This window comes from Pseudophryne corroboree, chromosome 6 (genome assembly GCF_028390025.1).
Source record: "Pseudophryne corroboree isolate aPseCor3 chromosome 6, aPseCor3.hap2, whole genome shotgun sequence".
In the NCBI taxonomy this organism is placed as follows: domain Eukaryota; kingdom Metazoa; phylum Chordata; class Amphibia; order Anura; family Myobatrachidae; genus Pseudophryne; species Pseudophryne corroboree.
This window is the reverse complement of record NC_086449.1, coordinates 455,069,649-455,096,200: the sequence shown is the minus strand read 5'-3', so window position 1 is coordinate 455,096,200 and position 26,552 is coordinate 455,069,649. Positions and strand designations below refer to the sequence as shown.

Genomic DNA, 26,552 nt, shown 5'->3' with positions numbered 1-26,552 from the left:
TTCAACACTGATCTGCTCTGAACTAAGCAGAGCAGTGAGTAAAAGGGAGCCTCTCAACTTGGTTTTGCCATGTAAATTATTGACATTTCAAAAAGACAGGACCTATTACATTCCCCCAGTGGTTACAGATATTCTGTTAAATGTGGGAGTTTTCCCAGGGCTATTTATGTTCATCACATGTACTGTAGGTCTTCCGTTTCCTTATCTCCCTGACAAGTCACAGACCATAAATCTTTGCCCATGCTCTTTATTATGACTTCTGCAATAGAAAGAGGGAAGGGAATACAGTGGAAAAAGTATGAGTCACCACACGCGACATACGTAGTAATATTGTATTATGTTGTAATGAATAGTACGTTGATGGATTACAATACAAATTTGAACAGACTTACTTAGGCTTAGTTATAACAGTGTGAGAGTTATTAGCCTGAGGCTGAAGCCACTTACATAATGCTTTTATTTCACAAATCCATAATGGCAAATTTCTGGATTTCATGTAACTTTCAAAGCAGTGGGGCCATTAATGAAAACAATTATACAACAAAAAGCAGTTTTATTCCTTTATGCAATGTCATGTGACATGTCCTTGTATAAGGATCTGCATCTGCATGTGAACTAGTGATGTGCACCGGACATTTTTCGGGTTTTGTGTTTTGGTTTTGGATTCGGTTCCGCAGCCGTGTTTTGGATTCGGACGCGTTTTGGCAAAACCTCACCGAAAATTTTTTGTCGGATTCGGGTGTGTTTTGGATTCGGGTTTTTTTTCAAAAAACCCTAAAAAACAGCTTAAATCATAGAATTTGGGGGTCATTTTGATCCCATAGTATTATTAACCTCAATTACCATAATTTCCACTCATTTTCAGTCTATTCTGAACACCTCACAATATTATTTTTAGTCCTAAAATTTGCACCGAGGTCGCTGTGTGACTAAGCTAAGCGACACAAGTGGCCGACACAAACACCTGGCCCATCTAGGAGTGGCACTGCAGTGTCAGACAGGATGGCACTTCAAAAAATTGTCCCCAAACAGCACATGATGCAAAGAAAAAAAGAGGCGCACCAAGGTCGCTGTGTGACTAAGCTAAGCGGCCTTACGTACCGTACTGCTATATATACTGGTGGTCACTGTGTCAGCAAACTACAAAACTAAAATGCACCACAGGTATAGAATGTAGATTTATAGTATACTTAATGACGACACAGAGGTAGGTACAGCAGTGGCCTTCCGTACCGTACTGCTATATATACTGGTGGTCACTGTGTCAGCAAACTGCAAAACTAAAATGCACCACAGGTATAGAATGTAGATGGATAGTATACTTAATGACGACACAGAGGTAGGTACAGCAGTGGCCTTCCGTACCGTACTGCTATATATACTGGTGGTCACTGTGTCAGCAAACTGTAAAACTAAAATGCACCACAGGTATAGAATGTAGATGGATAGTATACTTAATGACTACACAGAGGTAGGTACAGCAGTGGCCTTCTGTACCGTACTGCTATATATACTGGTGGTCACTGTGTCAGCAAACGGCAAAACTAAATGCACCACAGGTATAGAATGTAGATGGATAGTATACTTAATGACGACACAGAGGTAGGTACAGCAGTGGCCTTCCGTACCGTACTGCTATATATACTGGTGGTCACTGTGTCAGCAAACTGCAAAACTAAAATGCACCACAGGTATAGAATGTAGATGGATAGTATACTTAATGACGACACAGAGGTAGATACAGCAGTGGCCTTCCGTACCGTACTGTTATATATACTGGTGGTCACTGTGTCAGCAAACTGCAAAACTAAAATGCACCACAGGTATAGAATGTAGATGGATATTATACTTAATGACGACACAGAGGTAGGTACAGCAGTGGCCTTCCGTACCGTACTGCTATATATACTGGTGGTCACTGTGTCAGCAAACTGCAAAACTAAAATGCACCACAGGTATAGAATGTAGATGGATAGTATACTTAATGACGACACAGAGGTAGGTACAGCAGTGGCCTTCCATACCGTACTGCTATATATAGTATACTGGTGGTCACTGTGTCAGCAAACTGCACAACTGAAATGCACCACAGGTATAGAATCTAGATGGATAGTGTACTTAATGACGACACAGAGGTAGGTACAGCAGTGGCCTACTGTACCGTAATGCTATATATTATATACTGATGGTCACTGGTCAGCAAAACTCTGCACTGTACTCCTCCTATATAATATTATACTGGTGGTCCCCAGTCCCCACAATAAAGCAGCACACTGAGCACAGATATGGAGTGTTTTTCAGGCAGACAACGTATACTGGTGGTCACTGTCAGCAAAACTCTGCACTGTACTCCTCCTATATAATACAGCTGCTCCCCAGTCCCCACAATTAAGCAGTGTGAGCACAGATATATGCAGCACACTGAGCACAGATAAGGAGCGTTTTTTTCAGGCAGAGAACGGATAAAAGTGGTGGTCACTGATCAGCAAAACTCTGCACTGTACTCCTCCTATATTATACAGCTGCTCCCCAGTCCTCCCCACAATTAAGCAATAAAGCACAATCAAGTTCAACAATAACGGAGAGGACGACAGCCACGTCGTCTCCCTAACATTTCCAATGCACGAGTGAAAATGGCGGCGACGCGCGGCTGCTTATATAGAATCCGAATCTCGCGAGAATCCGACAGCGGGATGTTGACGTTCGGGCGCGCTCGGGTTACCCGAGCCATATGGGAGAATCCGAGTATGGCTCGGACCCGTGTAAAAAGTGTGAAGTTCGTGAAAGTGTGAAGTAATGTGAACGAGGTATATTTTGCAAAGGACAATATGTGCTTTATATGGCAGATGGATGTAGTATTATAGTGCATAAATAATACCATTGAAGCACGTACTTGCATACCAAAAGAGCTAAAACAATATTTTATAATGAGCTCTAAATATTTACATGAGCTGGTGGGGAAACTTGAAGGTATTGGAATGTTTTCAGACGTCTCATTGATCACTCTGCAAAAGGGACAGATTTTACCATCCAATCAACGGTAGCGTTTTCATTAACTTAGATGGCAAAGGTGGCATGGACTGCAGTTTTTAGGTAGCGGTGCTGTCAGATGCCCAACTTTGCACTGCTCCATCTGGTCATGACTGAGTAACCTTCTGAGATGTAAGACTGAGAGCAATTGCACGGCTGGCCCGGCCCTAATAATGGCACTGTTGAAGCCAGGTTATTCCTGAAAAACGTTGTGACGCTTCGGGTGTCACACAGGTGGGTGTGTGTGTGTGTGTGTGTGTGTGTGTGGGGGTGTGGGGGGGGGGTGGTGGTGGGATAATTCAGAGTTGATCACAGCAGCAAATTTGTTAGCAGTTGGGCAAAACCATGTGCACTGCAGGGGGGCAGATATAACATGTGCAGAGAGAGTCAGATTTGGGTAGGTTATATTGTTTCTGTGCAGGGTAAATACTGGGGTATATTCAATAACTGTCGGAAGCTGCCGTCTTGTCGGAAAGACGGCAGCTTCCGACAGTTTTAGGTCGGAAGGGGTTCCGACCTATTCATTACGGCCCCCATTTATTCCGACAAGTCGGGAAACCTGACTTGTCGGAATGCTGTCGGAATGCACGCTGATCGGCGGCTTCATCCGCCGATCAGCGTGCATTGTCGGAAGCAGGGCCAAACCCGACAGGTTTTAGCCCCGTTTCCAACAATTGCAATCCGACTTTAAAAAAAGTCGGATTGAGATGAGTGAGCTGAGAGCAGGAGACGGGGGAGCAGTGGGGAGAGCAGGAACCCAGCGGCAGCATCCACCCGGCTCCAGCAAGCGAGGTCCCGCTTGCTGGAGCCGGGTGGACGCTGCCGTGAGCCTCCGCTGCTGCAGCCGCTGCTCCCCGTCTCCTCCTCTCCTCCCCCCGTTCGCTCCGTCTACTCCGCTGTCTCATCCCTGGCACCGCTGACTCACCTCCTCCCGGCGCAGCTGTCATCCCCTCCTCCCAGCGCCGCTGTCATCCCCTCCTCCCGGCGCCACTGACATCGCCTCCTCCCGGCGCGGCAGATGGCTCCCTCCCCTAGGCGCCGCTGACAGTAGCAGCAGCACATGACAACAGGAGCTGCCAATTTTGAATAGAGGTTGTCGGGTCCATTCCGACAACTGCATGTCGGAATGGACCCGACTCTTATTGAATATACTCCACTGGCTGCTTTATTTTTACACTGCAATTTAGATTTCAGTTTGAACACACCCCACCCAAATCTAACTCTTTCTGCACAGGTTATATCTGCCCCCCCCCCCCCCCCCCCCCTTCCTGCAGTGCACATGGGCCCTCATTCCGAGTTGATCGCTCGCTAGCTGCTTTTAGCAGCATTGCACACGCTAGGCCGCCGCCCTCTGGGAGTGCATCTTAGCTTAGCAGAATAGCGAACGAAAGGTTAGCAGAACTGCTACTAAATAATTCCTTGCAGTTTCTGAGTAGCTCCAGACCTACTCCTAGATTGCGATCAGCTCGGTCCTTTTAGTTCCTGGTTTGACATCTCAAACACGCCCTGCGTTCAGCCAGCCACTCCTGCGTTTTTACCTGGCACGCCTGCGTTTTTTTAGCACACTCCCTAAAAACGCCATGTTGCTGCCCAGAAACACCCACTTTCTGTCAATCACACTACGATCACTCGAGCGTTGAAAAAAGTCGCTCGAGCTTGTGTAAATCTCCAAAGTTTTGTGTAAAATAACTAAGCGCATGCGCGCTACGTACCATGCGCATGCGCATTTTCTACCTAATCGCTCCGTTGCGAAAAACGGCAACGAGCAAACAACTCAGAATGACCACCATGGTTTTGCCCATCTGCTAACAAATTTGCTGCTGTAATCAACTCTGAATTACCCCGTGTTTGAAAAATGACAGTTACTGTAGGAGCTGGTTGGTTGGTACTTTATCTTTCTCCACTTTATCATTCTCTAAAGCATAGCACATTTGCCCCCACAGTGTGTTTTAATATGAGCTGAGCTGCACTATTACCCTACCAGTTACAGAATAACACCCACTATCATGTTGTTTCTCAAGATAAGTGGACAGTACCTTGTTTAAAAATGACTGATTTTCTGTGAAATGTTATACTTTTTCCCTCTCCACATCGCAGAATACAGCATGTCACTCCACTTTCCCCCATTGGATCCTGCATCAGCAAGTGTGTATGTACTTGCTGCAGCCGAGTCCCGTCAGTGCCGATGTTGGTGTGGGTACACATTGTCCTGTGCAGAGGTTCCCAAACGCAGTCCTCAAGGCACCCCAATGGTTCTGGTTTTAAATGTATCCATGGTTAGCCACAGGTGACTTAATTAGCTCCTTAGTCAAGTTGATTTAACCATAGGTGCTGAGCCATGGATATACCTAAAACCTGGACTATTGGGGTGCCTTGAGGACCGCGTTTGGCAACCTCTGGTCTAGTGCACAGGTTCTCAAACTCGGGGGTAAATTTACTAAGATGGGGGTTCTATTTGAGATGAGATGTTGCCCATAGCAACCAATAAGATTCCAGGTATTATCTTCTAGAAGGTGCTAGATAAATGAGAAGTAGAAGCTGATTGGTTGCTATGGCCAACATCCCATCTTAAATAGAACTTCCATCTTAGTAAATTTACCCCTCGGTTCTCAGGACCCCACACAATGCATGTTTTGCAGGTCTCCTCACAGAATCACAAGTGAAATAATTTGCTCCACCTGTAGACCTTTTAAAATGTGTCCGTGAGTAATTAATACACCTGTGCACCTGCTGGGTTACCTGCAAAACATGCACTGTGTGGGGCAGGGCTGAATTAAGGTCTGTGGGGGCCCCTGGGCTACAAATTTGTGGGGCCCCCACACACTGCCCTCACAACTGCAAAAAAAAAAAATCGGAGTAAGAGTACAGCATTTACCTGTCTCCTCTCCGTCCTCCTCGGCTGCTGAGCTGTTCATTTACTGCTGCGGCCGCCGAGGAGCTTCACTCACAGCAGTGTGAAGTCTTGCGAGATAATGTCAAATCTCGCGAGACTTCACACTGCAGTGAGTGAAGCTCCTCGGCGGCCGCAGCTGTAATGGAACATCCCAGCTGCCGAGGAGGATGTAGAGGAGACAGGTAAATGCTGTACTTCTACTCCGATGGTTTTTTGCAGTTGTGAGGACAGTGTGTGGGGGCCCCTGGACGACTGCCCCTTCCGCCCTGCCATTAATCCGGCTCTGCTGTGGGGTCCTGAGGACCGAGTTTGAGATCCTATGGTCTAGTGTGTACCCAGCCTTACTGACGGCTGGCCTGACCTCTGACTTTCTCCCACCAGTGGCAGTTTTATTGTTAGCTGAGAGTTTTGACACCTACTGAGCATGTCAGAGACAGGATGAACTTAAGCAATTATTATACAAATTATCTTGTTTTTCCTTTTGTTTTTTTCAGATGACATTTTTTTCCTCTTTTGCCGGACTGCTCCTGATTCTTTATCACCTCATGCCCTGGAAAATATGAAAATATCTACAGTTATGAAGTGTACAGAGCAAAATCGATGTTCACTCTATTTAAATGTGATTGGAACAGTAATTCTAGATGGTACTATGAACCTCTTGTCTTGATAATACCACTGTTTAGTATATCCTGGTATGTAAATAAGCAGAGATGAGCTATTTATAAAGTAGCATAACAACTAGTGATGTGCACCGGACATTTTTCGGGTTTTGTGTTTTGGTTTTGGATTCGGTTCCACGGCCGTGTTTTGGATTCGGACGCGTTTTGGCAAAACCTCCCTGAAATTTTTTTGTCGGATTCGGGTGTTTTTTTTTTACAAAAAACCCTCAAAAACAGCTTAAATCATAGAATTTGGGGGTCATTTTGATCCCATAGTATTATTAACCTCAATAACCATAATTTCCACTCATTTCCAGTCTATTCTGAACACCTCACACCTCACAATATTATTTTTAGTCTTAAAATTTGCACCGAGGTCGCTGGATGACTAAGCTAAGCGACACAAGTGGCCGACACAAACACCTGGCCCATCTAGGAGTGGCACTGCAGTGTCAGACAGGATGGCAGATTTAAAAAATAGTCCCCAAACAGCACATGATGCAAAGAAAAAAAGAGGTGCAATGAGGTAGCTGTGTGACTAAGCTAAGCGACCCAAGTGGCCGACACAAACACCTGGCCCATCTAGGAGTGGCACTGCAGTGTCAGACAGGATGGCACTTAAAAAAATAGTCCCCAAACAGCACATGATGCAAAGAAAAAAAGAGGTGCAATGAGGTAGCTGTGTGGCTAAGCTAAGCGACCCAAGTGGCCGACACAAACACCTGGCCCGTCTAGGAGTGGCACTGCAGTGTCAGACAGGATGGCAGATTTAAAAAATAGTCCCCAGACAGCACATGATGCAAAGAAAAAAAGCGGTGCACCAAGGTCGCTGGATGGCTAAGCTAAGCGACCCAAGTGGCCGACACAAACACCTGGACCATCTAGGAGTGGCACTGCAGTGTCAGACAGGATGGCACTTCAAAAAATAGTCCCCAAACAGCACATGATGCAAAGAAAAAAAGAGGTGCAATGAGGTAGCTGTGTGGCTAAGCTAAGCGACCCAAGTGGCCGACACAAACACCTGGCCCATCTAGGAGTGGCACTGCAGTTTTCTAACGAGAGGATGAGTGCTTCCATCCTCATGTGAATCTGAACCACTAGCCATGAACATAGGCCAGGGCCTCAGCCGTTCCTTGCCACTCTGTGTCGTAAATGGCATATTGGCAAGTTTACGCTTCTCATCAGATGCTTTTAATTTGGATTTTTGGGTCATTTTACTGAACTTTTGTTTTTTGGATTTTACATGCTCTCTACTATGACATTGGGCATCGGCCTTGGCAGACGATGTTGATGGCATTTCAACTAGAGATGAGCGGGTTCGGTTTCTTTGAATCCGAACCCGCACGAACTTCACTTTTTTTTTCACGGGTCCGAGCGACTCGGATCTTCCCGCCTTGCTCGGTTAACCCGAGCGCGCCCGAACGTCATCATGACGCTGTCGGATTCTCGCGAGACTCGGATTCTATATAAGGAGCCGCGCGTCGCCGCCATTTTCACACGTGCATTGAGATTGATAGGGAGAGGACGTGGCTGGCGTCCTCTCCATTAGAATAGATTAGAAGAGAGAGAGAGAGAGAGAGATTGTGCAGACAGAGTTTACCACAGTGACCAGTGCAGTTGTTGTTAAGTTAACTTTTATTTAATATATCCGTTCTCTGCTATATCCGTTCTCTGCCTGAAAAAAACGATACACAGCAGTCACACAGTGTGACTCAGTCTGTGTGCACTCAGCTCAGCCCAGTGTGCTGCACATCAATGTATAAAAGCTTATAATAATTGTGGGGGAGACTGGGGAGCACTGCAGGTTGTTATAGCAGGAGCCAGGAGTACATAATATTATATTAATTTAAAATTAAACAGTGCACACTTTTGCTGCAGGAGTGCCACTGCCAGTGTGACTAGTGGTGACCAGTGCCTGACCACCAGTATAGTAGTATATTGTTGTATACTATCTCTTTATCAACCAGTCTATATTAGCAGCAGACACAGTACAGTGCGGTAGTTCACGGCTGTGGCTACCTCTGTGTCGGCAGTCGGCACTCGGCAGGCAGTCCGTCCATCCATAATTGTATAATTATATACCACCTAACCGTGGTATTTTTTTTTCTTTCTTTATACCGTCGTCATAGTCATACTAGTTGTTACGAGTATACTACTATCTCTTTATCAACCAGTGTACAGTGCGGTAGTTCACGGCTGTGGCTACCTCTGTGTCGGCAGTCGGCAGGCAGTCCGTCCATCCATAATTGTATTATTATAATATATACCACCTAACCGTGGTTTTTTTTTCATTCTTTATACCGTCATAGTGTCATACTAGTTGTTACGAGTATACTACTATCTCTTTATCAACCAGTGTACAGTGCGGTAGGTCACGGCTGTGGCTACCTCTGTGTCGGCAGGCAGTCCGTCCATCCATAATTGTATTATAATATATACCACCTAACCGTGGTTTTTTTTTCATTCTTTATACCGTCATAGTCAGTCATACTAGTTGTTACGAGTATACTACTATCTCTTTATCAACCAGTGTACAGTGCGGTAGTTCACGGCTGTGGCTACCTCTGTGTCGGCACTCGGCAGGCAGTCCGTCCATCCATAATTGTATTACAATATATACCACCTAACCGTGGTTTTTTTATACCACCTAACCGTGGCAGTCCGTCCATAATTGTATACTAGTATCCAATCCATCCATCTCCATTGTTTACCTGAGGTGCCTTTTAGTTCTGCCTATAAAATATGGAGAACAAAAAAGTTGAGGTTCCAAAATTAGGGAAAGATCAAGATCCACTTCCACCTCGTGCTGAAGCTGCTGCCACTAGTCATGGCCGAGACGATGAAATGCCAGCAACGTCGTCTGCCAAGGCCGATGCCCAATGTCATAGTACAGAGCATGTCAAATCCAAAACACCAAATATCAGTAAAAAGCCTCTTTTTTTCTTTGCGTCATGTGCTGTTTGGGGAGGGTTTTTTGGAAGGGACATCCTGCGTGACACTGCAGTGCCTCTCCTAGATGGGCCCGGTGTTTGTGTCGGCCACTAGGGTCGCTAATCTTACTCACACAGCTACCTCATTGCGCCTCTTTTTTTCTTTGCGTCATGTGCTGTTTGGGGAGGGTTTTTTGGAAGGGACATCCTGCGTGACACTGCAGTGCCACTCCTAGATGGGCCCGGTGTTTGTGTCGGCCACTAGGGTCGCTTATCTTACTCACACAGCGACCTCGGTGCAAATTTTAGGACTAAAAATAATATTGTGAGGTGTGAGGTATTCAGAATAGACTGAAAATGAGTGTAAATTATGGTTTTTGAGGTTAATAATACTTTGGGATCAAAATGACCCCCAAATTCTATGATTTAAGCTGTTTTTTAGTGTTTTTGGAAAAAAACACCCGAATCCAAAACACACCCGAATCCAACAAAAATAATGCGGTGAGGTTTTGCCAAAACGCGTTCGAACCCAAAACACGGCCGCGGAACCGAACCCAAAACCAAAACACAAAACCCGAAAAATTTCAGGCGCTCATCTCTAATTTCAACGTCTCGGCCATGACTAGTGGCAGCAGCTTCAGCACGAGGTGGAAGTGGATCTTGATCTTTCCCTATTTTACCCTCCACATTTTTGTTCTCCATTTTTTAATGTGTGGAATTATATGCCAGTAATATTTCAATAGCAATGGCCTACTGTACCGTACTGCTATATATTATATACTGGTGGTCAGCAAAATTATGCACTGTCCTCCTACTATATATACTGCGCAAAACTTAAATGCACCACAGGTATGGATGGATAGTATACTTGATGACACAGAGGTAGGTAGAGCAGTGGACTACTGTACCGTACTGCTATATATTATATACTGGTGGTCAGCAAAATTATGCACTGTCCTTCTACTATATATATACTGCGCAAAACTTAAATGCACAACAGGTATGGATGGAAAGTATACTTGATGACACAGATGTAGGTAGAGCAGTGGACTACTGTACCGTACTGCTATATATTATATACTGGTGGTCAGCAAAATTATGCACTGTCCTCCTACTATACATACTGCGCAAAACTTAAATGCACCACAGGTATGGATGGATAGTATACTTGACGACACAGAGGTAGGTAGAGCAGTGGACTACTGTACCTTACTGCTATATATTATATACTGGTGGTCAGCAAAATTATGCACTGTCCTCCTACTACTGCGCACAACAACTAAAATGCACCACAGGTATGGATGGATAGTATACTTGACGACACAGAGGTAGGTAGAGCAGTGGCCTACTGTACCGTACTGCTATATATTATATACTGGTGGTCAGCAAAATTATGCACTGTCCTCCTACTATATATACTGCGCAAAACTTAAATGCACCACAGGTATGGATGGATAGTATACTTGACGACACAGAGGTAGGTAGAGCAGTGGACTACTGTACCGTACTGATATAATACTGGTGGTCACTGGTCAGCAAAATTCTGCACTGTTCTCCTACTATATACTACAATGCAGCACAGATATGGAGAGTTTTTCAGGCAGAGAACGTAGATATTTTCAGTATACTGAGCACAGGATAGTATACTTGATGACACAGAGGTAGGTAGAGCAGTGGACTACTGTACCTTACTGCTATATATTATATACTGGTGGTCAGCAAAATTATGCACTGTACTCCTACTATATATATACTGCGCAAAACTTAAATGCACAACAGGTATGGATGGATAGTATACTTGACGACACAGAGGTAGGTAGAGCAGTGGACTACTGTACCTTACTGCTATATATTATATACTGGTGGTCAGCAAAATTATGCACTGTCCTCCTACTACTGCGCACAACAACTAAAATGCACCACAGGTATGGATGGGATAGTATACTTGACGACACAGAGGTAGGTAGAGCAGTGGCCTACTGTACCGTACTGCTATATATTATATACTGGTGGTCAGCAAAATTATGCACTGTCCTCCTACTATATATACTGCGCAAAACTTAAATGCACCACAGGTATGGATGGATAGTATACTTGACGACACAGAGGTAGGTAGAGCAGTAGACTACTGTACAGTACTGATATAATACTGGTGGTCACTGGTCAGCAAAATTCTGCACTGTTCTCCTACTATATACTACAATGCAGCACAGATATGGAGAGTTTTTCAGGCAGAGAACGTAGATATTTTCAGCACACTGAGCACAGGATAGTATACTTGATGACAGAGGTAGGTAGAGCAGTGGACTACTGTACCTTACTGCTATATATTATATACTGGTGGTCAGCAAAATTATGCACTGTCCTCCTACTATATATATACTGCGCAAAACTTAAATGCACAACAGGTATGGATGGAAAGTATACTTGATGACACAGAGGTAGGTAGAGCAGTGGACTACTGTACCGTACTGCTATATATTATATACTGGTGGTCAGCAAAATTAAGCACTGTCCTCCTACTATACATACTGCGCAAATCTTAAATGCACCACAGGTATGGATGGATAGTATACTTGACGACATAGAGGTAGGTAGAGCAGTGGACTACTGTACCTTACTGCTATATATTATATACTGGTGGTCAGCAAAATTATGCACTGTCCTCCTACTACTGCGCACAACAACTAAAATGCACCACAGGTATGGATGGATAGTATACTTGACGACACAGAGGTAGGTAGAGCAGTGGCCTACTGTACCTTACTGCTATATATTATATACTGGTGGTCAGCAAAATTATGCACTGTCCTCCTACTATATATACTGCGCAAAACTTAAATGCACCACAGGTATGGATGGATAGTATACTTGACGACACAGAGGTAGGTAGAGCAGTAGACTACTGTACAGTACTGATATAATACTGGTGGTCACTGGTCAGCAAAATTCTGCACTGTTCTCCTACTATATACTACAATGCAGCACAGATATGGAGAGTTTTTCAGGCAGAGAACGAAGATATTTTCAGCACACTGAGCACAGGATAGTATACTTGATGACACAGAGGTAGGTAGAGCAGTGGACTACTGTACCTTACTGCTATATATTATATACTGGTGGTCAGCAAAATTATGCACTGTCCTCCTACTATATATATACTGCGCAAAACTTAAATGCACAACAGGTATGGATGGAAAGTATACTTGATGACACAGAGGTAGGTAGAGCAGTGGACTACTGTACCGTACTGCTATATATTATATACTGGTGGTCAGCAAAATGATGCACTGTCCTCCTACTATATATACTGCGCAAAACTTAAATGCACCACAGGTATGGATGGATAGTATACTTGACGACACAGAGGTAGGTAGAGCAGTGGACTACTGTACCGTACTGATATAATACTGGTGGTCACTTGTCAGCAAAATTCTGCACTGTTCTCCTACTATATACTACAATGCAGCACAGATATGGAGAGTTTTTCAGGCAGAGAACGTAGATATTTTCAGCACACTGAGCACAGGATAGTATACTTGATGACACAGAGGTAGGTAGAGCAGTGGACTACTGTACCTTACTGCTATATATTATATACTGGTGGTCAGCAAAATTATGCACTGTCCTCCTACTATATATATACTGCGCAAAACTTAAATGCACAACAGGTATGGATGGAAAGTATACTTGATGACACAGAGGTAGGTAGAGCAGTGGACTACTGTACCGTACTGCTATATATTATATACTGGTGGTCAGCAAAATTATGCACTGTCCTCCTACTATACATACTGCGCAAAACTTAAATGCACCACAGGTATGGATGGATAGTATACTTGACGACACAGAGGTAGGTAGAGCAGTGGACTACTGTACCTTACTGCTATATATTATATACTGGTGGTCAGCAAAATTATGCACTGTCCTCCTACTACTGCGCACAACAACTAAAATGCACCACAGGTATGGATGGATAGTATACTTGACGACACCGAGGTAGGTAGAGCAGTGGCCTACTGTACCGTACTGCTATATATTATATACTGGTGGTCAGCAAAATTATGCACTGTCCTCCTACTATATATACTGCGCAAAACTTAAATGCACCACAGGTATGGATGGATAGTATACTTGACGACACAGAGGTAGGTAGAGCAGTGGACTACTGTACCGTACTGATATAATACTGGTGGTCACTTGTCAGCAAAATTCTGCACTGTTCTCCTACTATATACTACAATGCAGCACAGATATGGAGAGTTTTTCAGGCAGAGAACGTAGATATTTTCAGCACACTGAGCACAGGATAGTATACTTGATGACACAGAGGTAGGTAGAGCAGTGGACTACTGTACCTTACTGCTATATATTATATACTGGTGGTCAGCAAAATTATGCACTGTCCTCCTACTATATATATATACTGCGCAAAACTTAAATGCACAACAGGTATGGATGGAAAGTATACTTGATGACACAGAGGTAGGTAGAGCAGTGGACTACTGTACCGTACTGCTATATATTATATACTGGTGGTCAGCAAAATTATGCACTGTCCTCCTACTATACATACTGCGCAAAACTTAAATGCACCACAGGTATGGATGGATAGTATACTTGACGACACAGAGGTAGGTAGAGCAGTGGACTACTGTACCTTACTGCTATATATTATATACTGGTGGTCAGCAAAATTATGCACTGTCCTCCTACTACTGCGCACAACAACTAAAATGCACCACAGGTATGGATGGATAGTATACTTGACGACACCGAGGTAGGTAGAGCAGTGGCCTACTGTACCGTACTGCTATATATTATATACTGGTGGTCAGCAAAATTATGCACTGTCCTCCTACTATATATACTGCGCAAAACTTAAATGCACCACAGGTATGGATGGATAGTATACTTGACGACACAGAGGTAGGTAGAGCAGTGGACTACTGTACCGTACTGATATAATACTGGTGGTCACTGGTCAGCAAAATTCTGCACTGTTCTCCTACTATATACTACAATGCAGCACAGATATGGAGAGTTTTTCAGGCAGAGAACGTAGATATTTTCAGCACACTGAGCACAGGTATTTGCAAGCACACTGAGCACAGATATTTGCAGCACACTGAGCACAGATATTTGCAGCACACTGGACACAACTGAGAGATCGCTGCACACGTCCTCTCCCTATCATCTCCAATGCACGAGTGAAAATGGCGGCGAAGCGCGGCTCCTTATGTAGAATACGAATCTCGCGAGAATCCGACAGCGGGATGATGACGTTCGGGCGCGCTCGGGTTAACCAAGCAAGGAGGGAAGATTCGAGTCCGCCTTGGAACCGTGTAAAATGGGTGAAGTTCGGGGGGGTTCGGATTCCGAAGAACCGAACCCGCTCATCACTAATAAAAACAATTCTCTGATGTGAGATATGTCATAAATAGGTCTGTGATAAGGGTCATGAGGTCATTCGGCTTGTGTAAAGTTAGAACAACTGCGTGAGGAAATTGCTCTAAACAGCAATAAATCTGTGTACTGATCTTGCCGGCTGCACAATCAGTACAAAATAAGTACAATGTCACTAGTCAGTAAAATATAGTGATTTATAGTCTGTAGATTCCCTTTAATTTGTAAATTACATTTTCTCTCATCTAAATTCCCAAATATACTACAGTATTTTAATTCCTGTTTATTATACATTCGGAGTGTAAAAAACTTGAATTTTCAGAAGTTTAATTGGTTCTCTCAACATGTATACTTTGTTGAATTACAATACTTTTATTCTGTGGGGTATATTTACTAAAGTGCAGGTTTTCAGATTTGGAGATGTTCCCTATAGCAACCAATCAGATCCTGGCTATTATCTTCTAGAAGGTACTAGATAAATGATAATTAGAATCTGATTGGTTGGTATGGCCAACATCTCCGCTTCTAAAATTCTGCACTTTAGTAAATATACTAAACTAAATATACTAAATAGACTTAACTAAGAAAACCATTTATGCAGTTGAAATAAAACTGTTCCCACAAAATTCAAAATACAGAAATACACCAAATTCCCTGCATATAGGAACTGTGGGTAAACACATGGAAATGACAACCGAACCTTTCATGTTGCTCATATCCAGATCAGTCACTCAGCCTGTGCACCAAGTTCTATAACTAGAACTGTGCCCAATTTGGCCAGCAACCTTGGATGGTCAATGCTCAGACTCAGATAATGAAATCACATGCTACCAAATTATTGTGAATGAATAATAATTGTATAAATTACCATATTCTAATCATTAGCTCATTACATCAACCGGTATTTCAATTAAAATCTACAGTAATTAATCTTCAACACATTTTGATCAGAACTGCTGGTCTGTTCATGTAAAACCCTTGTTTGTCTTGATAAAATATGAAAAAGAGCACCGCAATTAACATATTTTATATGTATCCTTTTTTTCTGGGTTTCCTGTGAATAAAATAAAAATTCTGACTACTGGGAGCAATACAGTAATTGGTGAACTCTTAAGGTGCATACACACTTAGCGATATCGTAAATGATATCGCTCATTTTCCACCTCCTGAGTGATATTGTTTACTATATTGCCCAGTGTGTATGCAGCTGACAACGGCCGATGCGTAGCCCCGCGGGTCGTTAACGACCTTCGGTGTTGGCCGTACATGCAGCTCAATTTGGACTCATCGTCCAAAGCTAGCGATATCACGCGGTGTGTATGCCCGCCGCTGGGTGGCCTGGCCCGGGAGGGGACACACTAGGCAATGTCGCTCACGAAGCATATAGCATAGTGTATACCTTTGGACAATATCCCAAAGATTGTGGTGTGGAAAAAGTAGTATAATGTCTTGCTTTATGTAAGCTATATGCTCTCATGATGACATACTGTACTATAAATAACATTCAGGAATTGCTGCAACCAGTTTAGGCAATGCAAATGACAATGAAATATCTATTTGCTTTATATAGATCAAAGGAAAAAGCATAATGGCATATTTTAAATACTTAGGACACAACTATGCAAAATCAAAGTTTTATCTTCAACTTAAATTAGGCCCTTAAGTAATTTGTACTTTTTTTTTTGCTTTTTAGGTAAGCTATTATGTTATTTATCTTACATAGCTTAAATAAAATACACTAGGAATAACAATACATTTACCGAATATAAAAATAATATGTAATATTAATATGCATGTCAATTAGTAACATTACTTGCCTGTTTGACAAATTACCCATAATTCTCACAGTGGACACCAAATGGAGTCTTTAGAATGATTGGCACACAAGTAAAAACACTAAAAAAGACCATCATCTATTTTCTGTAATGACTCAAGATTTCTATAACTTTTCCTGCCTCCCCTAAACATTCCTCTGATAATTGAAAAGTAACAATACTCCTTTGTAACAAAATGTAATTTTATTTTAGAAAATATTCGCGGTGTGGAAATTTGCTCCATGACATTGGGCTCCCAACATAATCAATGCATCCATGTGAGGATTACAAAGAACAAACTAAAAAAATCCCACAAGCAAAAGGTAAACTAAAATTAACATTGCGGATGACAAAAAAATGTGATGAGACATTGGGACTACCTTTATTAAACTGTAGACATTTTATGGTAAACTATTTCTTAGCATACAATTGAAAATCCTGAAATGCAACAGTGAGTAATTGGTCCCATTAAAAGTATAGATTGAAACAGGAAAAAGAGGATTTTTGGTCACTTACCGTTGAATCCTTTTCTCTGAAGCAAGCTAGGAAACACTGTACGATGGGATTGCAGGTTGGCGGGAGGAGTTGGCACATAAACTGTACTGTAGCTTTAAATTCTAAACTCCTCCCCCCTGCAACCCCAGAATTCCAGTCCTTCTTTAAAAGAGTCTGGAAAGGAGTAACAGGAACCCATTGAAACTGTTATAACAATCAGACAAACCAGTAAGGAAAAGATGGTCACAGAGGCGGAACTGTGGGAGGCAATGGAGTCGGCTACCACCGGGCTCCTGACCTGCAGGGGGCACTTCTCCATTGTCTCCCACTGCCCGACAATCCATCCCCGCATCTGACTGGATGGAGGAGCGTGTCAGTGTCGTGACACGGCAGCAGCAGCTGCCTCCTCGTATGCAGAGAGACGAGCTGGCAGCTGGGTGCAGCTAGGGGGAGCTCCAGCACACAGCTGCTCACAGAGACTTCCAATTGAGCTGAGCCGTCTGAAGCTCTCTGTTCCTCCGTACTGGTGAAAAGCAACAGGTAGGCACTGGCACCACCTGCCTCCAGCTGCTGCATTGTGTGTGTGTGTGTGTGGTGTATGTCTGTGTGTGTGGGGAGGTGGGGGGTGATTACCGGGGGTATCTTCAATAAATGTTGGCAGCACTGTGTTTATGTGTGTGAATGGTTTTAAGTGAGGTGTGTATGTCTGTGTTTTTTCAAGGAAAGTTGTGTGTTTAAGTAAGAGAGTCGTGTGTGTGTGTGTAATTGTGTGTATGTGAAAGTGGCGTGTGTGTGTAATTGTGCATGTGTAAGTGAAAGTGTCATGTGTGTGTAATTTGTGTGTATAAATGAAATAGGCATGTGTGTATTTGTGTGTGTGTGAAAGTGATGTGTGTGTGTGTGTAATTGCGTGTAAGTGAAAGTGGTGTGTGTGTAAGTGAAAGTGGCGTGTGCGTGTAATTGTGTGTGTGTAAGTGAAAGAGGCATGTGTGTGTGTAATTGTGCATGTGAAAGTGACGTGTGTGTGTAAATGTGTGTAAGTGAAAGTGGCACGTGTATTTGTGTGTAAGTGAAAGTGACGTGTGTGTAATTGTGTGTAAGTGAAAGTGGTGTGTGTGTAAGTGAAAGCGGCATGTGTGTAAGTGAAAAAGGTGTGTGTGTGCTCGTGTAAGTGAAACAGGCACGTGTGTGTAAGTGAAAAAGGAGTGTGTGTGTAAGTGAAAAAGGCACGTGTAAGTGAAAAAGGTGTGTGTGTGTGTGTAAGTAGAAGTGTGTGTGCAAGTGAAAGAGGGATGTGAGTTAGGGAAAAAGGCACGTTTGTGTAAGTAAAAGAGGTGTGTGTTTTAAGTGAAAAAGGCATGCGTGTGTGTGCAAGGAAAAGAGGCATGTGTGTGTGTATAAGTGAAAGGTGTGTGTGTATGTCTATACTACTATTGTGAAAGGCATCTGAGTACGCTGCTACTGTTCAACCTGAGTACCAGATATCTACATATAGCATATATGTGTGTGTGGGGGGGAAAGGGGGGTACCAACATGTTATCATGCCTCCGGGCGACTGGGGCGAACTTACGCCACTGGACGGTCATGAACCAAACCTTGCATGACTGAGCATGAGGGCAGGAACACAGTGATCCTCAGTCTGCTTCAGAGAAAAGGATTCAATGGTAAGTGACCAACAATCCTCTTTTCTCTTTAAGCAAGGCTGGAGAACACTGTACCATGGGACGTTCAACAGCTGCCTCCAGGGTAGGGAACGCTCAGGCTGCTTGACCAGAGAACTGTATGCCTAAAGTGGGTGTCACTGACGGCAAGAATCTAAACACTAAAAATGTGTGGACAGAGGACTAGAAATCTGCACAACAGACTTGTTTCACCAAAGCTTTATGTTGTGCTAGCCTTACGCAGACACCCTTTATGGTGTTGGTTGCCTTGCACTATGTATGTGCGTTATACAGTGCATCCGGAAAGTATTCACGGCGCTTCACTTTTTCCACATTTTGTTATGTTACAGCCTTATTCCAAAATGGAATAAATTAATTTCTCATACGTCCTAGAGGATGCTGGGGTCTATTTCATGACCATGGGGTATAGACGGTTCCGCAGGAGCCATGGGCACTTTAAGACTTTTCAAAGGGTGTGAACTGGCTCCTCCCTCTATGCCCCTCCTCCAGACCTCAGTTTTAGTAATGTGCCCAGGCAGACTGGGGAGCTCTACTGAGTTTCTCTGAAAAGACTTATGTTAGGTTTTTTATTTTCAGGGAGAACTGCTGGCAACAGTCTCCCTGCTTCGTGGGACTGAGGGGGAAGAAGTAGGAACCAACTTCCTAAAGAGTTTCATGGCTCTGTTTCTGGCTGACAGGACACCATTAGCTCCTGAAGGGGTACTGTACACTAGCTGTGTCTAGATGCTCACTCCCACGTAATGCATCACCCCCCTCACAGAGCCAGAAGTCAGAAGACAGGTGAGTGTTAGAAGATGAATCTTCAATCAAGATAGTGACGGCTAAAGTTACAGCGCAGCTGGCGGGAGCACAGCGCACCATTGCTGCCCACATATACACAGAGCACTGCAGGGTGCAGGGCGCAGGCGGGCGCCCTGGGCAGCAAATAACCTTGTAAACAGGCTAAAAGGGGGCATAAGATGCCACGGCACAGCCCTACCCCCGCCAGTATAAATATTAGGTGAAAAGTCTCTGAGGGGAAACGTGCCATTGCGTGGGTGGAGCTTCCTCCTCAGTCAGCCAGCACACTGCTCAGCACCATTTTCTCTCTCTCCTCAGCTGCAGAGACCACGCTGGTCCTCCTCCACTACTGAATGTAGGTATCAGGGTGCAAAACAAGGGGGGGGGGCACAGTAAATTTGGTGTTTTACAGGGTGTATTTACACTATAAAAAAGCGCTTGTGTCAGTGGGCATTTTGTGTTCACAGACATTGTGTACTGGCACTGGGGTTGGGAACTGGCTGCTCCTAACTGTGTCCTTCTGACAGATTTTACTGTGGGTCTGTCCCCTATAAGTCCCAGTGTGTCTGTGGTGTGTCTGTGGTGTGTGTGTGCACGACACTGAGATGTCTGAGGCAGGGAGTTCTTCCCCTGAGGAAGCCATTTTAGGGACATAGAGTTGTAATGTGGTGGCACTGCCGGCACACCAAGAGCCTGCATGGGTGAAAGAAATACGCGATAGTGTGCATCATATCAATAGGAGATTAGATAAGTCTGAATCTCATGCAGAATGCTGGAGAAAATCTGTGGAAGATGTGATTTTTCAAGGTTCTGGTCTCCCATCCGCAGGCGACCCCGCTGGGTCACATAAAAGACAGTTTGCAAATATTGTAAATACTGATACCGACACAGACTCTGATTCCTGTGTCGACGATAGTAACTCCAGGGAAATAGATCATAAATTGGCGAAAAATATACAATATATGATTGTGGCTATAAGGGAAGTTTTGGAAGTTACAGAAGCCCCTCTTGTACCTCAGGGGAATGCCTATTTCTATAAAGAAAATAAATCTAAGGTTGTTTTCCCTTCTTCCCACGAGCTAAATACTCTCTTTGAAGGGGTGTGGGTGAATCCTGAAAAGAAATTTCACATTCCCAAAAGGATTCAGATGGCTTACCTTTTCCTTTAGAGGACAGGAAAAAATGTGTCACCCCTGGTGTTAGACAGTGCCCTGTCTAGATTGACAAAGAAGGTGATTCTCCCGGCACCTGGGGCGGCTTCGCTAAAGGAGCTGGCAGACCGCAAAATGGAGACTACATTAAAATCCATTTATGTTGCCAATGGTACACTGCTCAGGCCCACAATTGCTTGTGCATGGGTGAGTCGTGCGATTGAAAAATGGTCAGACAACTTGTCATCAGAAATTGACACGATTGATAAAGATGAGATACTCCTAAAGTTAGGTAATATCAAAGACGCGGCCGCATACATGCTAGAAGCGATGAAGGATATTGGACTCTTGGGTTCAACTGCTGCTACCATGGCAGTGTCGGCTCGGTGGGCATTATGGATTCGCCAGTGGAACGCGGATGCAGATTCCAAAAAGAATATGGAGGCTCTCCCATATAAAGGTGAGGCCTTATTTGGTGATGGGTTGGATGCGTTAGTCTCGGCGGCTACCGCAGGTAAGTCGAAATTTTTGCCTTATGCTCCTGCACTGGCAAAAAAGACACATCCCTCTCACATGCAGTCCTTTCGGCCCAACAAATACAAAAGGCCAAAGGTTCCCCCTTCTTTGCAGGTAGGGGAAGGGGAAAAGGAAAGAAGTCCGCAGCGTCTCCAGGATCCCAGGAGCAGAAGTCAACCCCTACTTCTGCCAAATCTACAGCATGACGCTGGGGCTCCCTTGCGGGAGGCCGCTTGGGTGGGGGCACGTCTGAAACTGTTCAGTCAAGGTTGGATTCAATCTGACCTGGACCCATGGGTTTTACAAATAGTATCCCAGGGGTACAAGCTGGAGTTTCAAGACGTCCCCCATGACGATTTTTCAAATCGACCTTGCCAGCTTCTCTTCCAGAAGGAGAGGCAGTAACAACGGCAATTCAAAAGTTATGTCAGGATCAGGTCATAATCCTGGTACCCTTGTCGCAACAAGGAGAAGGGTTTTATTCAAGCCTCTTTGTAGTTCCGAAGCCGGACGGCTCGGTCAGACCAATTTTAAACCTAAAAAATCTGAATCTCTAGTTGAAAAGGTTCAATTTCAAAATGGAATCACTGAGGGCAGTGATTTCCTGTCTGGAGGAGGGGGACTTCATGGTGTCTGTAGACATAAAGGATGCTTACCTGCATGTTCCCATTTATCCTCCTCACCAGGCTTATCTGAGATTCGCGGTTCAGGACTGCCATTACCAGTTCCAGACGTGCCTTTCGGTCTCTCCACGGCGCCGAGGGTATTCACCAAGGTGATGCCGGAGATGATGGTCCTCCTTTGTCAAAAAGGAGTCAATTTAATTCCTTATCTGGACAATCTCCTGATAAAGGCGAGATCCAGGGAGCAGTTGCTGCAGAACATCACATTTTCCCTGTCCATACTCCAACAACACGGTTGGATCATAAATTTTCCAGAGTCTCAGTTGGATCTGACGACGAGATTGTCCTTTCTCAGGATGATACTGGACACAGAAGTTCAGTGAGTATTTCTTCCTGTGGAAAAGGCTCTGGAGATCCAGAGTATGGTCAAACAGATACTGAAACCAACAAGTGTGTCGATCCATCAGTGAATTCAGTTGTTGGGAAAGATGGTGGCGGCCTACGAGGCCATACAGTTTGGCAGATTTCATGCCAGAGTATTCCAATGGGACCTGTTGGACAAGTGGTCTGGATCCCACCTACACATGCACAGGAAGATAATCCTGTCGTCAAAAGCCAGGATTTTGCTCCTGTGGTGGCTGCACAGTTCTCACCTACTAGAGGGACGCAGGTTTGGGATTCACGATTGGGTCCTGGTAACCACGGATGCAAGTCTCCGAGCTGTCACTCGAGGGGAAAGCTTCCAAGGAAAATGGTCAATTCAGGAAGCCTGCCTTCACTTAAATGTTCTGGAGTTGAGAGCCATTTACAATGGCCTTCTACAAGCGGTGCATTATCTTCAAGATCATCCCGTGCAGATCCAGTCGGACAATGTAACAGCAGTCGCGTACATAAACCGGCAAGGCGGAACAAAAAGCAGAGCAGCAATGGCAGAGGTGTCAAGGATTCTCCTCTGGGCAGAAAGACAGAGCTCTGTTGGCAATTTTCATTCCGGGAGTGGACAACTGGGAAGCAGACTTCCTCAGCAGACACGATCTCCATCCAGGAGAGTGGGGCCTCCACCAAGAAGTCTTCGCAGAGGTGACAAGTCTCTGGGGTGTTCCTCAAGTAGACATGATGGCATCTCGTCTCAACAAGAAGCTTCAGAGATATTGTTCCAGGTCGAGAGACCCTCAAGCAATATCAGTGGATGCACTGGCGGCCCAGTGGATATTCCGGTCAGTGAATGTCTTCCCTCCGCTTCCGCTGATCCCAAAAGTTCTCAAGATAATAAGAAGAACAAGAGTTTGAGCAATCTTCATTGCCCCAGGCTGGCCAAGGAGGGCTTGGTACCCAGATCTTCAGGAGTTGCTCATAGAAGATCCTCGGCCTCTTCCTCCTTGCGAGGACCTGCTACAGCAGGGGCCGAGCGTGTATCAAGACTTACCACGGCTACGTTTGACGGCATGGCTGTTGAGCGCCAGATCCTAGCCCAAAAGGGTATTCTCAAGGAAGTCATTCCCACTCTTGTTCAGGCCAGGAAAGGAGTAACGTCTAAACATTACCACCGTATTTGGAGAAAATATATATCTTGGTGTGAATCCAAGAAGGCTCCTACGGAAGAATTTGAGTTGGGACGTTTTCTCCATTTTCTGCAGGCTGGTGTGGATGCTAGCCTTAGATTGGAGTCAATCAAGGTCCAGATTTCGGCCTTATCAGTTTTCTTTCAAAAACAATTGGCTTCTCTTCCAGAAGTTCAGACCTTTGTGAAAGGGGTTTTGCACATCCAGCCTCCATTTGTGCCTCCAGTGGCACCATGGGACCTTAATGCGATTTGCAGTTCCTTCGATCAAGTTGGTTTGAACCTCTACAGGAGATAGAGTTGAAATTTCTCTCTTGGAAAGTGGTGATGCTTTTAGCCTTGGCATCCGCAAGGCGGGTGTCTGATTTGGGGGCCTTGTCTCACAAGAGCCCTTACCTCATCTTCCATGAAGATAGGGCGGAGTTGAGAACTCGCCAACATTTTCTTCCGAAGGTGGTTTCATTTTCCACATAAACCAACCTATTGTGGTGCCAGTGGCTACTGACACGTTCACTGAGTCAAAGTCTCTAGATGTGGTTAGGGCTTTGAAGATTTATGTCGCTAGAACAGCTCGGATACGGAAAACAGAGGCTCTGTTTGTCCTGTATGCTCCCAACAAGATTGGGTGTCCTGCTTCCAAGCAGACCATTGCGCGCTGGATTAGAGGTACGATTCATCACGCTCATTCTTCGGCTGGGTTGCCCTTGCCGAAGTCTGTGAAGGCCCATTCTACTGGGAAGGTGGGCTCGTCCTGGGCGGCTGCCCGGGGGGTCTCGGCATTACAACTTTGCCGAGATGCTACTTGGTCAGGGTCAAACACTTTTGCTAAATTTTATAAGTTTGACACTTTGGCCGATGAGGACCTCAAATTTGGTCAATCGGTGCTGCAGGGTCATCCGCACTCTCCTGCCCATACTGGAGCTTTGGTATAAACCCCATGGTCATGAAATGGACCCCAGCATCCTCTAGGACGTATGAGAAAACAGGATTTTAATACCTACCAGTAAATCCTTTTCTCCTAGTCCGTAGAGGATGCTGGGCGCCCGACTCAGTGCGTACTTTACCTGCAGTTTTGTTCAGTTAGTTACACAAGTTGTGTTTCATTTGTTTTCAGCTTGTTTCTGTAAATGGTTCATGCCTGTTGGCGTGTGTTATGTTGAATGCCATGTTGTGCGGCATGGCTGAGGTGTGAGCTGGTATGAATCTCACCATTAGTTTAAAAGTAAATCCTTTCCTCGAAATGTCCGTCTCCCTGGGCACAGTTCCTATAACTGAGGTCTGGAGGAGGGGCATAGAGGGAGGAGCCAGTTCACACCCTTTGAAATGTCTTAAAGTGCCCATGGCTCCTGCGGAACCGTCTATACCCCATGGTCATGAAATGTACCCCAGCATCCTCTACGGACTAGGAGAAAAGAATTTACCGGCAGGTATTAAAATCCTGTTTTTTATACACAATACCCCATAATGACAGCATGAAAAAAAAGTTTTTTTGTGATTTTGCAAATTTATTAAAAATAAAATACAAAGAAATCACATGTACATAAGCATTCACAGCCTTTGCCATGAAGCTCAAAATTGAGCTCAGGTGCATCCTGTTTCCACTGATCATCCTTGAGATGTTCCTACAGCTTAATTAGAGTACATCTGTGGTAAATTCAGTTGATTGGACACAATTTGGAAAGGCACACACCTGTCTATATAAGTCATGGTGGTGAATCATGGTGGTGGCAGCATCATGCTGTGGGCATGTTTTTTAGCGGCAGGAACTGGGAAAAATGAATGCAGCAATGTACATAGACATCCTGGATGAAAACCTGCTCCAGAGCGCTCTTGACCTCAGACTGGGGCGACGGTTCATCTTTCAGCGGGACAACGATCCTAAGCACACAGCCAAGATATCAAAGGAGTGCCTTCAGGACAACTCTGTGAATGTCCTTGAGTGGCCCAGCCAGAGCCCAGACTTGATTCCGATTGAACTTCTTTGGAGAGATCTGAAAATGGCTGTGCACCGATGCTTCCCATCCAACCTGATGGAGCTTGAGAGGTGCTGCAAAAGAGGAATGGGCGAAACTGCCCAAAGATAGGTGTACCTAACTTGTGGCATCATTTTCAAAAAGACTTGAGGCTGTAATTACTGACAAAGGTGCATCAACAAAGTATTGAACAAAGGCTGTGAATACTTATGTACATATGATTTCTTAGTTTTCTTATTTTTAATACATTTGCAAAAATCAAAAAAAATTTTTTTACAATGTCATTAGGGGGTATTGTGTGTCAAATTTTAAGGGAATAAATGAATTTATTCCAATTTGGAATAAGGCTGTAACATAGCAAAATGTGGAAAAAGTGAAGCACTGTGAGTCCTTTCCGGATGCATTGTAAATAACTAGCAGAGAATCTGTGCAATGTACAGAAATAATCTTGTCTAACTAAAACTACAGAGGTCAAATTACGTCTAGTAGAGACAGATCATCTCATTCACGGTAAATCGCTGAAGGAGGAAAAACTGGAAAATACTATTTCTAGTTTAGGTGAAAAAATAAAACAGCTTTCTGCCTGAACGTATGAACAGTAAGGAGAACCGCTTTCACATTATGGAATAGGAGACAAGATGGCTTACAAGACAAAGCCCCCAACTTGGTAACAGACTGGGCTGTGGCACTAACCATAAGGAAGATAGCTTTGCTATAAAGATTTGAAGATCTGCTGAATGTAAAGGCTCAACTGAAGGCTGTTTGAGAGTTGACAGGACCAGATAAAGATCCCACTGTGCAGTTGTCAGATGAAAAACAGTAGTGGAATATGCCCACACCCTGTAAAAAGCGACAGACCCTAGAAAGAAGGGCCAAATGCTGTTGGAAATGTTTTTTTGACAGGGCTGAAATCTGCACCGGTAAAGAACGAAGCTTAAAATTAACCAAAAAACGTAAAAATAAAGTAAAAACATTTAGCTACAGTAAGGACTACACAGTAGCCCCTGAAAACATGCCCTACTCCATGAGGAATATAAAG

The 26,552-nt window shown here is 44.3% G+C and overlaps 1 protein-coding gene across 4 annotated transcripts in view; it reads left to right on the top strand.

The window, feature by feature from the left end:
• IL17REL (interleukin 17 receptor E like) overlaps window positions 1-26,552 on the top strand; it is a 119,451-nt gene that overhangs the window by 37,750 nt on the left and 55,149 nt on the right. For all 4 annotated transcript variants that reach the window (XR_010179411.1, XM_063927142.1, XM_063927140.1 and 1 more), the window contains exons 3-4: window positions 6,418-6,567; window positions 16,946-17,055. Coding sequence is in view for 3 of the 4 variants with exons in the window: in XM_063927142.1 (XP_063783212.1) it covers window positions 6,418-6,567; window positions 16,946-17,055 (260 nt within the window). In the remaining variant the exon portion in view is untranslated. The remainder of the gene's footprint in view (window positions 1-6,417; window positions 6,568-16,945; window positions 17,056-26,552) is intronic.